At 39.1% G+C, this 17,818-nt stretch overlaps 1 protein-coding gene across 1 annotated transcript in view; it reads left to right on the top strand.

Annotated features, from left to right (window-relative positions):
* The window catches only part of SPAG17 (sperm associated antigen 17), a 93,352-nt gene that overhangs the window by 57,706 nt on the left and 17,828 nt on the right, over nt 1–17,818 (top strand). The window contains 12 exon segments of the mRNA XM_050333893.1: nt 1,434–1,547; nt 3,979–4,199; nt 8,056–8,176; nt 9,170–9,227; nt 9,229–9,544; nt 11,749–11,878; nt 12,366–12,574; nt 12,855–12,999; nt 14,170–14,324; nt 14,742–14,918; nt 17,047–17,174; nt 17,333–17,463. Of these exon segments, the coding sequence (XP_050189850.1) occupies nt 1,434–1,547; nt 3,979–4,199; nt 8,056–8,176; nt 9,170–9,227; nt 9,229–9,544; nt 11,749–11,878; nt 12,366–12,574; nt 12,855–12,999; nt 14,170–14,324; nt 14,742–14,918; nt 17,047–17,174; nt 17,333–17,463 (1,905 nt within the window).

The following is a 17,818-nucleotide window of genomic DNA, read 5'->3' as shown; positions in this document are numbered from 1 at the left end:
TTTCAAAGAAGCAAACCAGTCTGTAACAATTTGTGTGTATGTTTGCCAAAAGCATTACGGAATTGCTGTCACCAAACTGAAGAGTATTGGAAAAGTATAACTTCTGGTAGACCTCTTACCTCTTTTAATCTTCATCAGTGTCAGAAAGCATCCTGTTCTTGCTCCTCCCCTTGGCTTCAGTGCCACCAGTGTTGTAACTGTAGGTTGCCCAAACAGAAAATTTGCATCCCTTCCACAGATGCAGCTTTTTGTCTGCCCTTCTGAAAGCTGACCTGTGTCATTCTGGGGTCTGCCAAAGGGTATTGGTAATCACCACTCTGCAAGTAACTGAGGCAAGTTGTATCCACTTGGCACGAGTGAGAGGCTTTCCTCATGTGTAAACAGGAGCACCTCATAGAAAGGCAGTGAGGAAGAGAAGAATCAGTCCATGCTGATACTTGGCAGTGGCTGAATGGTACAACAGAAGCTTTCAATGCAGTCAAAATGCCAAAACTGCATTTGCAGGGAGTGTTCACCAGTGAGCATTGCAAAGATAGAAAACAAATAGGAGCAGACAAGGTCTCAGGATGTTTGCCCTGTTGATGGGATTGGGAGATGCCAGGTGTTAGGTGCCTACTCTAACCTTCTTTTGTAGTATTCTCTGCTACCCATCACGGTTTTCAGAAGCTCTGCTCCATATGGGAAATCCCAAGGTTTTCTTCTTACCAACAGAATGTTTCTTTAAGGCAGTAGGAGTTGAACTAGAGGCAAGGTAGGATCCAGTGTCTGGGAGATGTTCTTGCATAGTTTATGTGGTTTTCATGAATGTCATACTCATCAAATGACATCGTGGTCTGCACCTCTAAGTGAGCTTGTCTCCTGATCCACTTCTACACATGCCAGATATGTCTTTGGATCTAATTTCTCAACTCTTGTTCTTTCTTTTACTTTATCCTCAAGGTACAGTCATAGAATCATTGAATGTCCTGAGTTTGAAAGGACCCACATGGATCATTGAGTTCCAAGTCCTGTCCCTGTGACAATATGTGCAAGACAGTAACTTTTATTAGTTCATAGGCCACCTGTAATAGAAATGAGCAGTTGAGCATTCTTGTCAGCCAAGAAACAAGGATCCATAACTCTAACCCAAAGTTCTTTCACTGCTTACGTTCAGTATGACTTTTCACTAGTTGTTGCTTTTAAATTGTTTTTATGCAGCTAGTTAATTAGAATGCTATTTCCAGATTAAAAAAAAAAAAACAGGTATGTTGTACAAAAATGACTATTGTATACTGCCCTATGAATGGAATGATAGTTTTCCCTGTTCTAATTAGTCTGTTTTACAGGTTGGTCATCCACACTGAGGTTCCACTGTTCACACCAGCCATTGGTTTGCGGGTCAGGTGGTTCTGATATACGATGATATCTTTAATTTTTTTTTTTTTTAATTAAAGGAAAAATGAAAAATCAAAAGAAAGCTGTGAGCAAGTTTGGATCTTTTTCAGCCACCTTGGAAAATGGAATCCAGCTGTCCCTAAGCCATTATGGACCTACAGGGAAGACAGCAGGTAAAGTAAGCAAATAAAAGACGATATTTGAGAAGTGTAGAGGGATTTTTTTTCCTTTTTTTTCCTCATGCACTCCTTAATGAAATAATTTGTTGTATGCAATTCTGCCTTTTTGAGCAGCTGTTACTACATGCTGGGAATTTTCAACGAGGCTCAAGATTACATTGTCAAGAATATTCTGTAATTCAGTTTTCAAAATGGAAGGAGGTTTCCATGCTTTTTTGCTCACTGTGAAAACAGAGCAGTGCAAGGAGAAACTTGCAAGTATTGTTATTAAGTAGCCCAGCAAAATCAGCCAATTAATTCGAGCCAAAGAAAATGTGATTTGCTGAGGAATCTTCTTGGTTTTCCAAGAAATAATATTTTTGTAAACTTATATAGGTGATTATGGATCTTCCATTTTACTTTAGGAGTTGGACTTTAGGTTGCAGTTGTGCAGACATAATGAGGGATTTCTCTCAGCCTTTCAATAAACACATTCAGCAACTGGAAGCAATTGCTTCAGAAAACCACAGTGAAAATAATGTCTGATTTTACCAAGAGCTTTTTGTTTCCATTACATTTGAAAGGCCACTGAAACCATCATATGGATAAAAGTGAACCCCTCCTCTGATCAGAAAATAATCCCAGGATTTTTCAACTCCTAAAATATGAAAACATTTAATTGAATGCATCTTTGTGTGGACTGTGGCAAACCATTCAACTGTACACTCAGTTTTAATTATTTAAATATATTTTACAAATTAAGTACTAAAAAAAGACATTTCAAACTTGGACCAAGAGAATATTCACAATGTAGTGGATTGCAAATCTTGGATTTTGACATAAAAGAGAGACATGTCTAATTAAACACCTACATGTCAGCTATAATGTTTAGGCATTTTCATATCTGCTGTAATCATCCTATTCTACATTAGAATAATCCTTGCCACGTTGAGCTTTAGAGCACTGCTAACTACCATTCTTTGATTGCTTGAAGTTTCTCTATGATCACTTGCTTATGCCAAATTCCCGTGGGTCGTTGTATCATAAGTACTGAGAATAATTCTGACCAGAAACGTTCTTAGATGATTCTCATATCCCATCCATTGCTAATGCAGAATGGTATAACATGAATTCTGTAGTTTCTCCCACTGGTTGGTTGAATTGGGTGCAAACTACCCTTTTTCCCTGCAGTACTGAAATAGTTTTCTGGAACTTCTTTAGCTCTTGTTTTTCTTACTGTTTTTTACTTTTTATGTTTCATTTTCCTCTTACGGAAGCGAGGGTGACAAAAGGCCTCAAGCTGTTTTGCCAGCTTTTTGCATCTTTTTTATTTCTTGGTTAAATGTATTTCTTTAAGTTCTGAATTATTCTTTGTTTTCTCCAGCAATACTAAAATTTAGCTTCAGACCACCTTACATTCCAGTTAGAAATAAGCTCCTCATCTCTTTGTCAGTCTGGTGCCACTTGAGCACTTGCAGGGCTTTCAATTCTGGGTACTGTAGAAGCTCTGCACTTGTTCTTTGTGCCTCGACAAAATTAAAAGAGCACAATTCCAGGTGCTAAAAATCTGAATGTGCATGCGAAGGGAAGGAAACCTTCCTTAATCAGACAGTCCTCTGGAATTACCATCTCTCTCAAGATTTCTAAAGACACTTTCCGACTTGACAATCCACTCTTTTTCACTGTTACCCTCAGATACCATGTTCTCATTTTTCAGGGCAACCAGAGTAAAGTTGGTGAAATTTCTTAAGGGATCAAGAGCCTATAACAACTTTTGTTCCTAAATTTAATGCTCTGGGAAGTAGTGTTATCTGAAAGTGAACATGAAGGCTGATTAAAGTCAGTTAGTTGAAACAAGAATGTTTTACAGAAAATCTAACTTGGTATTAATTTTATTTTCAAGAAACTATTTTGAAAGGCAACATGATTACTTTGTGTTGACATGGTTAGCAGGCTGTTCTAATGCTTGGCCTTTAAGAATTGCAGGAGTCTTACCAAGTCTAGATCATCAGAATCTTTCTGAATAGACGTGTGTAGTGCAAGGTTGCTGGAGTCAGTCAGTGCTTGATCAGCCCACGATAAAGCATAACAGCAGCGATCATTTACTAGACACTAGACTCAGAATGTCTCCATCTAAGTATTCTGGATGTAAAAGGGTATTCTTAGACTTGTATTTTTTTATCTTTTAGGTGATGACAAAGTGACAACTTGTGAGAAACAATATTTTCAAGATGTCTTTTAGGCTAATAAATTGTCAGTCTATGGAAAGATTTTCTAAACAGTTTTGTATATTCAATCCCTCTATCTGAAATAATAAACTCCCCCACTGAGGTTATTATTTCTAAGATAAAATTTAGTGTACAAAATCTTTTTAAAAAATAAAAATGTGGCCATATACATTTATGAAATTCAATTGCATTTAAAAAATTGCTTTTCCCTTCCTTAGATGATGAAACAGGTCCTGCCTTAGCAAGAATTCTGGACATCCCTTCTGTTCACATTCCGACCATAGTTCCAACACCAGTGTCTCCCATTCCACCAGCTTTGGGAAAAAAAGATAAGTCCGACAAACAAAAATCAGGAAAACCTCAGCCTTCTACGAAAGCAAACCGTAGCAAAATAGAACCTTCATCACCTGATGACCTGGTACAGCAAGAAGAAGTAAAGGTGAGAGAATTATCCAATTAAAAGAAACAAAGAAAAATTCAAATACATGAACTTATGTAAAAGAAACATATATTCTGCTCAGAGGGCTTTGAGCTGTGCCTTTACAAATTCCTGACAATTTGCGCTGCTTCTAAGGATACCTTTTACTCTCTGTTGTTCTCAGATGTACATATTGGCAGCTGTTGATGAAACTAGCCTTTATGGCTGCATGGTATAAAGCAGCCTGTCTTCCATGATCCACATACTATTGTCAATTTTGGCTTTACAGTTACAGCTCTTACACTGCAGATGATCAGAAGGCTGGAGCACCTCTCCTGCAAAGACAGACTGAGGGAGTTGTTGAGACACTGGAACAGGTTGCCCAAGGAAGCTATTGATGTCTCCTCATCCCTGGAAGTGTTCAGGGCAAGGTTGGATGGGGCTTTGAGCAACCTGGTCTAGTGGAATGTGTCCCTGCCCTGGAAGGTGTCCCTACCCATGGCAGGGAGGTTGGAATGTGATGGTCTTTAAGGTCCCTTCCACCCCCAACCATTCGATGATTATTAATATCTCAGTCACAAGAACTGCTGAATTTTTAGTTTAACCAAGCAGAATTTTTCTATGCTTTCCAAAACCTGTGTGGGAAAGTCTAACCAAACAGTAAATTAGTGGAGACAGTTTTGCAGAATCTTGCTCTGGAATTTGGTCTTTGCAGCCAATCACAAGCCATACAATGCAGGTTTTGGAAAGGATGAATGACATTTTAAAAGCAGATTCTGAACTTCTGTTGTGAAATAGTATCTAATATCTAGTGGATGAAGTAATGCCGTGCCTCTTGTTTCATTCTGTGAATATCCACAAGAAGTGCTTCTTAATTTCAAAAGTCTAGCTAGTTATTTAAAGAGCATGAGCATGGGAAGTGGCGTAGGGAGTTGCCAGCACTCAGTATAACATCCAGTAGTTGTGTGGCACAAGTGAAACCTATAGAAACAAATAGTCCTATTGTTAAACATCTGTCTGGAGGACTTCTAAGCCAAAAGGCCTTTAACTATTTGGTTTAGAATTCCTTCAGGTAAAGAGTACCCAAGTTAGTGCATACAGCACCTGTCTGTGAGTCTGCAAGTATTTGGGAGAACAGGATTAGAATCCAAAACAGACTTGATAAATTCACATAGACACAGTCTGTAAAATATGATGTGATTCAATAAGAATCAAAGTGGTAGGTTCTACAATTGCATATAAATAATGAACATGTATCTACAAAATGGATAACAGTTCTGTCAGTTTGTAGTGAGTTGACCCTCGCCAGATGTCAGGTACCCACTAAAGCCACTCTCCCTCTGCAACTGAACAGAAAAGAGAAAAAAAAAACAGCTAAGGATTCATGAGCTGAGATAACAGCTGGGAGAGTTCACTTACTGATTACCTTCACGGGCAAAACAAACTCAAAGTGGAAATGTTATTTAAATGTATTACTAACAGGATAGGAGCCAAAGAGTGAGAAATAAAACAATCTTAAAAACACCTTCTCCCCACCCCTCCTTCCTTCCATGTTCTCCCTCCTCCCCCACAGCAGTGCAGGGGGACGGGAATGGGGATTACAGTCAGTTGTTGTTTCTGCTGCTGCTCAGGGAGAGGAGTCCTTCCCCTGCTCCCCTGGGGTGTCTCCCATGGGAGATAGTCCTTGATGCACCCCTCTGGTGTGAGTCTATCCCACAGGCAAGAGTCCTTCCCAAACTACTGTCCCATGGGTCACTCCTCCATGGGGTGCAGTCCTTCACCAGTGAGCTGTACCAGCGTGGGTCCCCCGCAGGGGCCACAAGTCCTGCCCAGGAGAAACCTGCTCCAGCGTGGGCTTCCCTCTCCACAGGCTGCAGGTCTCCGGCAGGACCCTGCTCCGTCTTGAGCCTCCCACGGGGTCACAGCCTCCTTCGTGCATCCACCTGCTCCAGCATGGGCTCCTCCATGGGCTGCAGGGGGGTCTCTGCACCCCGATGTCCCTCCATGGGCTGCAGGGGCACAGCTGCCCCACCATGGGCTGCACCATGGGCTGCAGGGCCTCAGCTCCGGCACCTGGAGCACCTCCTGCCCCTCCTTCTGCACTGATCTTGGTGTCTGCCTTGTTGTTCCCATGTTCTCACACCTCTCTTCCCTGGCTGGAATTCTTTCTGTGCCACAACCTTCTGTTCTTAAATATGTCATCACAGAGGCATTACTATTACTCCCGATTGACTTGGCCTTGACCAGCGGCAGGAAGTCCGTCCTGGAGCCAGCTGGCATTGGCTCCACAGGACAGGGGAAGCTTCTAGCAGCTTCTAACAGAAGCCACCCCTGTAGCCCCCCACCTCTACCACAATCCAGCCACAGAAACCCCACTGCACAGTTGTATAGAGAAAGGTCTGAGAGTTGCCATGAATCACAAGCTATACGTAAGCCAACAATGCCATCTTCCTGTGAGAAGGGCAAAGACCACACTGAAGTGAATAAAGGGTAGTATAGCCTGATAAATATGTGAAGTTATTTTCCAGTCAGGTCTGGTAGGGTCTCAGGTGAAGTATTGTGTCCAGTTACAGAATACTGCACTGCAAGAAAAATATGGGCCACACTGAGAGTTTTAAGGAAAGCATGAGGATTAGAGGTCTAGAGAACTTGACCAGTGGGAAAAGCTTAAAAGACTTGGTTTGGGTTTGTTTGATCTAGAGTTGAGATACAGAATAACCTTCTTCTGTAAAGAGCAGCTAAAAGGGCACCATCATCTCTTATGCTAGCCTATATAGGCAGCAGAAGTAATCTGAAGTAAACTTGTTTTCTGTAATATTGATTCAGATTAACCAGGAGGAAAATGTCAGTAAGGTTAATCAAGGTAAAGCACTGGAACAGTTTATCAGGAAACCTCCAACCCTGGAAGTTTTTAAAATAGGTTACGTTAGAAGTTTTCTGGGTTTTTTACCATTAAGACAAGGAGAAATACATAACAACTGAGGGTTACTTGTGTCCTATTCAGTGACTTCTACCTCATGATCCTGGGTTTCTTAGAGTATTGAGAGTAGCCTTTATTGCCCAGTAATATTATGTAAAGTAATCACAAATGTATGGCATCCTTTATGCTGAAAAACACTTGGAAAAATATCTGCCATTTTCCCCCTATAGTTATATTCCTAAAAAACAACTCCATGAGGTAACACCAGGACAAATTCTCTCTGTTACCTCTGTCTGCAATCCAAAACTGTTTTCATCTTGTGACTACTGGCATAGTGTAGTCCATTGTCACATATGTTTTTGAGGGGATGACATTTAAGAATCTGTTGTTGTATTTTTTCACAAATGTTCCATGGCCTTCAGACATTCCTTAGGTCAGCCTCGTCTTTTCTAGTCATAGGAAGAGTTTCCACTGCAGAGCAGTGCAAAGAGAATTACACATTTTGACTGCCAAACATTTCTTCCTGTCCCCTTCTTGAGTATGTACTGTGTTTGCAGCAGACTGGAAATACAGTTCTACTAACCTTTTGTGCCCCTTTAATGATTATAGGTAAAATAACTGATATGCAACTTCAATAATTATTTCACACTCTTCTGCTTCACATTATCCATTTATTGTCATCCCATCTTGACGCTATGCACAAGATAGCAAAATGACTCATTAAAATTAATAAAGTTAGGAAGAGTTGTTCTTTAAGGTGAATGAAAGGAAATAGCATAATCAAATAAAATAACCTAATTTTTCCACTTTGGAGTCTATCAGCTCTCAGAATGGTAAATGAGAGGTAGACAGCACATTTTTTAAACAATATATTGTTACAAGTAAAATCTGTGGTCTATTTTTTTTCTTTATTATTTTAAAATGTGGAATAAAGCTAATTCATGTTTCATTCTGTAGATAGAAATAGAAGAACCAGCTCCCCAAATACAAGAGATGTCAGATGTTCTTGCTTTTCCGAGTTTGAATGTCTCCTGTCCCAATGGACTTGTATTAAGTTTCCTTGGTGAAAGTTTTGAAGGTTAGTTTTCTGAGCCTCTGCAAAGTAAGGAATTTAAAATAAGTTAAAACTATAGAAGAAAAGTATGTATTCATTAATGGATTTAGATGTAACTATGATTTTTTTTACCATTCTAAGTCCGTCATAATGTCTATTTAATAGTATTTGCAACATAAATAATGTGGAGAGTTTTCAAACAAATATAAAATCTAGAATAGCAAGTTGTTGGGCATAAAAGATTGAAGGCAGGAAAGCAGTAGCCCTAAAATGCCCTTGCAAGTCATGTTGGATAATCAGTTGAATATGCATGTATATTAGAATACTAAAGAAAAACTAGCTAATACAATTAATAAATGCATATATATTGAGGAATCTTGAGTGCTAATGGGAAGATAATTATGTGCTCTCATTAATCTGGCATATAGTAAAGAACATACAGAAGGTTTTCAAATATACACGGTTTGGCAAGGAGCATAAGATGAAATGCTGAATAATTGAGGTGAACAGAGGAATTACAAACACATACATGTAGTCTCTTGACACAACTACCATAATTATGCCTACTGGTATATTCAACACACTGCCACAATTTAAGCTAAAAAACTTACTTGTTCAAGTAGACAAAATATATAACTTGGGTTTCTATACAGATTCAAACTTGGTGAAATTCAGTAACTTTTTTTCACCTTTATGACAGTTACGAAATTCCTTGCAGCTAATGTGAGTCTTGCAAAAGTTCAGCATCCATAATAAATCCATCTTCAATTTCCCTTGTTTTCATTTGGAAAGACAGCCACCTTCACAGGAGGATGTAGCATTTCTGAGTAGGTTTTGAATTTTTCTTTGAATTTGGAGTCTGTCCCTTACTCTGTGGATTACCGAGTAAGCCAAGGAGGGTTAGTTAGTGTTACTCACCTGGAGTCTCATACCTTCTGTAGACACCATGATGCTGGGTGTTTAGCCCTGTTTGAATGTGTGCTATGCAGTATTAAATAATTCAAAGTTTGTTTTCAGATTTGAAAGGTGAAGCCACTACTGCTGAAGCAGAGGAAGAGGTGGTAAAGGAAAGCGAGGATCAAAGCAGATGACGCAAAGGAGGAGGTGATAAAGGAAAGTGAGGACAAAGCAGATGAAGCAAAGGAGGAAGAGATTATGGAAGGTGGAGAGAAGGAGCATGAGATTTCAGAAGGTGAAATAGAGCACAAAGACACTGAAAAAGAACAGGGCAAGCAGCCTACTCTGGAAATTCTGGTTAGACAGAGTTATCCTCAAAAGGTAAAGAACTCTCAGCTTTATACACCTGTGGTGAGGCAAACAGAACAAGAGGTGTCAAGAGTCATCACTAATCAAGGAACTGTCATAAAGTACCTGATGGATGGATCTACCCAGGTATATTTAGTAGAATTCATTGTAAGCAGCTTGTGTGTGCTTAAATGTTACCCTTAAATGTGTGCTTGTCTACTGAAACAGAGAAGTGTCCAGTTTGTAGATGAAGGAATGAAGTAACTACTGAGTTATGCAGCCATGTCAAGACTAAAATGCTTTTAGCTTTGTTCAGTGTCAGAACTTAAGGCACATAGGGAGGTTTAAATATGAAAATTTTAGCCATGTGAAGATTTTAGGCAACTTTGGGATTAGGAAATTGCTGCATAGGGTTTTGAGAACTACATTCCTGGACTTGAGCATCCAAAGTGTGGATTAATTTGGTGTTTTTGGCAATATGAAAACGTCCATATATTTTTTCAATCAAAACAGTCACGAGGGATCCAGAACTGTTCTTCAGTCCTGCATACACCTTTAGGTATCCTAAATTTTCAGGAAAAAAAGACTTCATATTCCTATATAATGAAGTACCTCCTTTGTTTACATGTATTTAGGTTGCCTAGAATTCTGGTATTTTTTAGGTGCTGTAGGCTACATACCATCTTTGCAAATTCTGTAATCTACAAGCAACTTTTTTTCAAAGTCTAAGACACTATGCATAGTTACCAAAGAGATGAAAAGAGGAGTCATCTATTTTGACTCAGAAAGTGTCAAAATAATTCCTTATTTGTTGAATTATTTTTTTTCTGTCTAAGTAGACCACAACTCCTAGTAAAAGTAATTTACCATTTGTTCATTACATTATATGCTAAATCATTTAGCCAGGATTTCTGAGAAACATAACCATTTCAGAAGTATGCAAAGAAGCTAGCTGCTGTATGTCTATATATTCTCAACAAACTGTCTCCTGATAGAAAAATGTGATCTTATGTGCCTAGCGTGATTTTAGAGTAGTCTGTGTATAAACAGATTATGAGTACCTCCTTCTTAATATCAACTTAATATCTGTGAGTCATCAAGAATATATTCATGTGATAAGCATTCAAAAAATAAGTGGTTAATTCCTGTCAGTAATAATCTCAAGAGTTGTTTCTATATGTTGTCCATTTATTTTCTCCATTGTACTGTATTTATAAATTAATTCAGGGATGGTTAGGGTAATTCTAGGTTTTATCTGACACACAGAGAACATGCATGTCAAGGGTTGAGTATAATGGGCAATATGTCTCAGAAACCAGTTTTATGTAGATAAATAACCAAGACTTGCTTTTGTTAGCTATCTTGATGGTTAAAAAATTAACATCGGTCCTAATCATGTGGAATACCTCAGTGCAGATCAGTATGTCAATACAGATGCATTATGACTGCTACAAAAAAAAAAAAAGAAGTCATTAACCTTTGACTGTTTAGTCAAGGAATAATCTTTATTGTTTATTTTTATGTTTATTTGTTGCTAAATAGAGTCCCCATTATTGAATATGTGAACTGCAGCAATTAGCACTCCTTTGGGCAATGACTAATGAAATTTAACAAACCCAAATTTTGGATCCTACAAGTGGGACAGAGTAACACCAGGCACAGATATAAATGAGGAGAGGAGTGGCTGGAGAGTGGCCTGTAGAGCGGGCCCTGGGGGTGCTGGTGGGCAGCAGCTCAGTGTAAGTCAGCAGCGTGTGCCTGGGTAGCCCAGAGGGCAAACCACGTCCTGGGGAGCATCAAACACAGCATCACCAGCCAGTCAGAGAGAGGGGAACATCCCACTGTGCTCAGCCTTGGTGTGGCCTCACGTGGAGTGCTGGATGCAGTTCTGAGCCCCACCATTTCAGAAGGGTGTGAAGGTTCTGGAATGCTCCATCCAAGAGGAGTGCAACAAAGCTGGTGGAAGGGCTGGCAGGTGTATCCTGTGAGGAGCAGCTGAGGGCTCTAGGCTTGTCTGCTTTGGAGAGACCAAGGCTGAGGATCAACCTGGTCCCTCTCTGCAGCTCCCTGACAGGGTAAGTGGAGAGGAAGGTGCTGATCCCTTCTCCCTGGGATCTGTTGATAGGGCACATGGCAGTGGCTCAAAGCTGCGCCAGGGAAGGTTTGGACTGGGCATTAGGAAACATTTCTTTATCTTTACATTTCTTGTATTCATTCTGAGAGTCTTAACTTTTTTCCCCTCCATCACCCACAGTATTCTAGTGACTATTGCATTTGTGACACATTCTTTTAAGACTTTCTGGTGATGTTTGAATTGATTTTAACCTTTAGTATGTCCTTGATTTCTGTAGATTCTGTTTGCTGATGGCACAGTAAGTAGGAGCCCTGACTCTGGTCCTGTCCTATCACCATCTACAATTCCAGATAACATGCAACCATTACCAGAATCAGATCTTTTACATGAGACCAGGATTAAGAAAGGTAACATTTTTTGATTTTTGGGTAGATACAAGTTAGCAGGGCTGATGATACTTAAAGGGTATATTTCTTTAGTCTGAAAATTCTACCAGTGTGAAAATGCAATTTTATTTGTTCTCAGCTTCTGCACACTGTTATGTTACCTTCATAGCAAATAATTTCTATCTTACTCCAGATTTCCTTTTTTTCCAACATGCTAGGACTCTAATAAGTAGATAAACTCTGATACATTGGTATCAGAGTCAGTCATGTCATAATCAGATGTCATTAGCATGCTTTTTACTTTTTATGTGTCCTTAAGCAAACATTAAATAAGGTTAGTTCGGGAGCATGCCCTTAAGTAACAGAAGTTGTAATTTTTTTCTAGCCTGTTAAATAGTTCGTTTTTCAATTCTGTGAAAACTAATCCTCACAAACTCTGCACTTTAATGATTTTATCTTTTGCCTTAGAGAATACTAAGTCTGATACAGAAATTTTTTATTTCTGCAGGAAAACACAGTGACAAAAACATATCACACCCAACCAAGGATGAGTTGTTTGAAAACACTGTTCAGGGTCTAGTTAATTCTGAGGAACCTAAGGCAGGAACCTGGATAACAACAACTCCATTAGGCATTCAAGTGGGCACTGAGGGTGGAAGGAGAATGGATCTGAAGCCGCTCTTCATGTATCAGGCAACAGACCCAGCTGATGAAACGGTATAATTGCCTTTGTCTTATTATAGCACTGTCTGTTAAGCCAAGACACAGGGCTGCCATCATATAAGTTGTACAATTTGAAAACAAATTATTATTTGTTATATATATTACACTGTAACAAATGCAAATTTTGAAGAAAATGTGATTCCTCAGTCTCTGAAATAGATGAAGTTGCAGTAGTCTAGCTCGTTCAGAGTTTCAGTGCCTGATTCCTTTTATCGTTGTTGCTGTTACAAGTATCACAGTGCTAATATAAATGAGTATTCCTTCATTCTTTCAGGTTATGACTGTACGAGATGATGAAGTGATAATTGTTGAGAAGCTGGATGGTAGCAGAGTAGTAGATCATGCTGATGGTACCAGGATCACAACTTTTTATAAAAAATGTGAACGCCGTTTTGTACCAGACAGTGGTGAGCAAACAGGTAAAATAAAAAGGGGAGCACTTACCTCTGCTATATCTTGTGAAGCAGAAAATTGTCAAAATGTATATAAAGGCGACTTATACCTTATACCTATAGCTTAGATAACACATCCATTAGTACAATCTAGGCTTAGTTTGTCTCCTTTCTTTTAACAGTATTCGGTGCAAAAATTGTACTGTTGCAAGCAAGCAAATTTCCTTCTTGCCATATCTATACTTACATGGTCCTCCTTTACCATGAGACCACAAGTGCCGGAGTTCTAGTTGTTCATTGCATTCTCTCCACCTGCCCTAATATTAGCAAGCAAGATGATTTGAGTCTTAACTGAAGAGGTATATAAGGACCAGTGCATCCTTATATTTTCCATGGAAGCCACGGACTCACCAGCCTTGGAGATGCTGAATATCTGATTATGGCTGTGGAAAATGCCATGTCTAGAAAAGTGAAACTTATATTTCCCTGAAATAAGTGGGGCTAATGGTCATCTGTGTTTATTCTGGCTGGTGTTTTATTCCATATGCTTCATTCACTTCCTAGACAAGTCCTGTCCTCCTTAATTAACACGAAGTGTACATTTACTGTGTGGCTGTCTCTTCTGTTCAAACACAGTGGGAAGTTCTGGTTCTGTGGGAAAAGAGCGTTATTGAGTTAACAGGAAATGTTCAACGGGCATCATCTCCCTGTGGGATTTTAAAAATCAAAACAACTTTGAACTGATCTGTCTCTTCAATGGGAAGGCAATGACCAGATTAACATACCTGTTTGATTTGTTTTCCAAGATTTGTGGTGCTGAACAGGAATTTCTTCACATCTTAGAGCTTGTATTACAGGCACAAAGAACTTCAGTGATCCAACTTATATGTTACAAATATCCAGATCATTATGGTTAGTATCATACTTGATACTTTAGAGTGCACTTTCCTGGCCAGCCACTGATAGCCACAAAAATTTTTTGCAGCTGAATTTTCCTGTATTGAGTGCACTGTCCAGAATTATGTTGTGCATTGTTTACATAACATAGAATTACATGATAAAGGATGCCATGAAGTTTATGAGGATCTTGTACTGAGGAGATAAAGATCCAGCACTATGAGAGAAAAGGCAAATTGAATCTTAAGACATATCTGTGGTTCATGTGCTCCTGTGTCATTGTTCTGTATTAATTCTTAGATGAACCCTCAAAAACCACTCCAAAGAAGGTGAAGTGTGTGCGAGTAGAGAATCCTGAGTTTGCTACTATTATAACAAATTGTGAGGATGGTACCTGTTGTACCATCTTTGGAGATGGGACATCTATTCTAGCAAAGCCACAGGGAACATATCAGGTGGGAATTATTTTTAGTTTGTGACAGTGAAATTTTAGTTTTGTGTTCCACGTTCTCTGCCATTAGCAGCTCTCGCCTTGACTATTTTAACTCTCTTCTTTAGAATAGTCTTCACAAATCCTATGACTCCATCCCTTTCATACTCTGCCAATATTTAAATATTTACTCACAACTGTATAATATATTTAAATCACAGTCTTAAATTTCCTGAAGATAAATATTACAGAGACTAAGGTCAGCCTGCCTCCCAGACCTCATCTTCTTTTTTTCTCTCCCTTTAGTTCCTCTAAGCTGGATGATTCAGTATTAAAGGTCTGAAAGCTCTCCTCTTGATTTGTGTGTGTTATTCATTTTCGTGGTACCTCTAAATTAAAGTTTTCATCTTTCAGCTGAACCTCTTCCTTTTTGCTGTCATAGGTTTTACCCATCAAGACAGGCTCTCTTTTCATTGATGAAGATTGCTCAGCAGTTTATACCCATGAAGCTTATGATTTCATCAGCAAGAACAAGGAGAAACAAGCAGGGAGGTACATTATGAAACACACTTCCAGCACTATTTGTGAGATGGTGGATCCTGAAGGAAATACTTTCAAGGTAAAATACATGGAGGAAAACAAGTTTCTGCATTTTAACTAATTTTATGCTATGAACTTCTCTCAAAATGAGATTGTGCCTTTGTAATATATAAAGTAGCCTAGCTAGCCAGAAGGGAACACCTCCTGAATCAGGTCTCTAATATGTTCTTGACTAAGTGATGGATTTGCTTTTTTTGATATTTCCCCCTTTTTGGGGAGACTGAAGTAAAACACGTCTACAGTTTACCTCACCTTTAAAGTGATACCTTGGAGTTTCGATGTTTTAATTTTTTTATTTTTGTAGACCTTAGAAGTAGTTATGTAGTAAATGTAGATTTTAGAGTAGCAGCATATTATCCCTTTACCCTTAACACACCAGCTCAAGCCCCTGTTACCCATTCCCCTATCAATTCCCTAAATTCCATAGCCTGTTTAGTCTCTTTTTCAAGGTAGAATTGTAGAAGAACACCCTAACCCTACGGAACAAGATATAGCCACAGACCCAACAACCTTCAGGCCTAGAATTCTGGAAGGCCTCCAAGGACATTACGTGCTCTGAGGAAGATGAAGATGAAGAAGAGGGGGTCCCAAAACGCCCCCAGACCCAATTCACAAGAAGCGTGGCGGGGGCAGACCCTGGGTGGTAGCTGGACGGGATTGGGTGAAAATCATTATAAAAACTGTGGATATCTGTATTTCAGGAGCGTGCGCTGGGGTATTCCAAAAAGCCTGGGGGCTCATAAAAACTTTTGTATCCTTATCTTATCTCCTACCTAATTTGGCTTGGAGTCTTTTTTTCCCCACAGCCATTTAGGCAACAAAAGTTACCTTAATTAGCATGACTTGTGTTATAGCAAAAAATCAGCTCTGCAAGTGAGGATTAAAAATGAGAGAGGATATTTGCTCTTCAGAAGGTCTATAAAAATAGTCTAACCAGCCTAGTAAGGCAACTGTAGTTAAAAGGAATGATCCAGTCTTTAAAGTCATACTGTTTATGCTGTGATCCTTTCACACTAAAGGCATACTTTTGCATTATGTTAGTACTTAATTGTGAGTTCAAGAAACATCCTGTAAGTGTCTGTGAGCTGCATACTGTTTTCTAATTAAGGTTCTAATGAAAGATTCTAAATGTGACGTCCTTATAGTATCTTTGCTGTTGTTGCAACTGTAATCATTACCATTTTCCCAGATTCCTGACAAAAAAAAAAAAAAAGGTTCCTCTGGACATGCGCATTAGAATAGTTTTTAACTTGGCTGAAGAAACAATGCTTATAGAAATCTATGTTATGTGTCAATCTCTCCCTTACAAATTTTTAACTAATAAACTAGAGAGAGAGAAATTTCAAAGATGCCAATTCCTAGAAAATTATTACAGTTCAAAGAAATTGCTTGGCATTGGCATCAGCACATCCTGCTTTTTCTCAACTGATACTTAGGGAGCAAAGGAAGGAGGCTGAGGAGGCTATGGGACAGCTGAAGGTATTTTAGGAGCAGTAATCTCAGAGGATATGGGTTCTAGTAGGAAAGATGAGATTAATTCAATATGAGAAGATGCATACATGAAGAACAACTGTAGCAAAACCAGTTTTCATTGAGTTTCCATTAATAGAGTGTCTTATTTGCTTCATCCCACTATTTTAATTTCAAGACTTCATTTTCATTGTATAAGTGTTATGTGATGTTGTAACAACTCATAAATCTCAGTTTTTCATTGGGTACATATATAATAGGAGGTCCTGCCTGTGTTTGTGTATCTGCATCTCTTTGTGTGTGTTGGTGTATATACATAGGTGCATGTATACCTCACAGGAAGAGGTACCTCAGTGGCTATCTTGAGTATACAGTTACTTGGCTTGACCAGTAGCTTGAGTGAGTATTTTTGTGTAATGGTCCTTGGGCATTTATTAATTATCAGTGTGTGGTATTAGTATTTATGATACAGAATGTCTTTCTAGAAATGTTTTGCTTTTTTCACTGTCTTTTCAGTTTTCCTCTTCATTTCTTCTTCCTGTGTGTTTCAGGTTGCTCAACGTGAAATAAGTTTTTTCTGTCCCTTTCACTGGCTAGATCATGTTAAAGTTCAGCGGCTGGTTACTGTTTTAAAAGTATCTTGTACCTCAAGTAATTTTATATAATTTCTACTACAGGTCATGGCTGATGGCAGCACAAATGTGTGTGTTCCCAGCACTGGCTCTGATGACAAGGAGGACAGAAGTTCTGCAGCAGTACTCCAAGAAGTTGACAAACCCATCACTTATGATGAGCATGCCCCCAGGTACGCTCATCACCTTTTTTCTTTACTACACAGTATTTGTGCAGGGTTTGTAAATTTGTTCCTCCTTTGTTCAGTGCTCTGTATTTGCACGTTTGATGTCATCATGTTTGAGCTCCATTTTCTTGATACAGTCCCATGTTTGTGCCTGGTTTGTACAGGTTTTTCATTGTCTATGAGGATGGTTCTGGAACTGAGCTGCTGCGCAGCCGGGATGTGCACACGTATCTGGCTGAGGCCTGTAGTGATCCTGCCACTGCAGTCTTGCAGGACCCTGTACAAGAACATCCAGGTAGGAAACCTTTTTTTCTGACAGACTACTAATAAAAAGAATTGCGAAGGTAGAGTCCAAAGTTTCAAAACACTTATTTGGACAGGAACTGTTTTTACCCATATAGAAAAGTGTCTGGCAGCGAAGCATGGGAAGGGAGGAGTTTGTGGGAGGACTCTGGGAAGCAGAGAATTAACTGAAGGACACTCTTAAGGGAAAAGTGAGCAAACAAATGGCATATCTCTATCCGCTCTCAGTCACACAAACAAAATTGATTACCAAATGGATATTCCCTGTATTTACCTTAAAGAAAAAAATTGAATGTATCACAGTCTTCATTAATGATATTGCAGTGAAGACAATGATACCCTGATGT

This window comes from Myiozetetes cayanensis, unplaced genomic scaffold, assembly GCF_022539395.1.
Source record: "Myiozetetes cayanensis isolate MyiCay16 unplaced genomic scaffold, myiCay2020 scf5-8, whole genome shotgun sequence".
Lineage (NCBI taxonomy): Eukaryota > Metazoa > Chordata > Aves > Passeriformes > Tyrannidae > Myiozetetes > Myiozetetes cayanensis.
The sequence above is the reverse complement of the archived record's forward strand: the minus strand, read 5'-3'. Positions and strand labels throughout refer to the sequence as shown.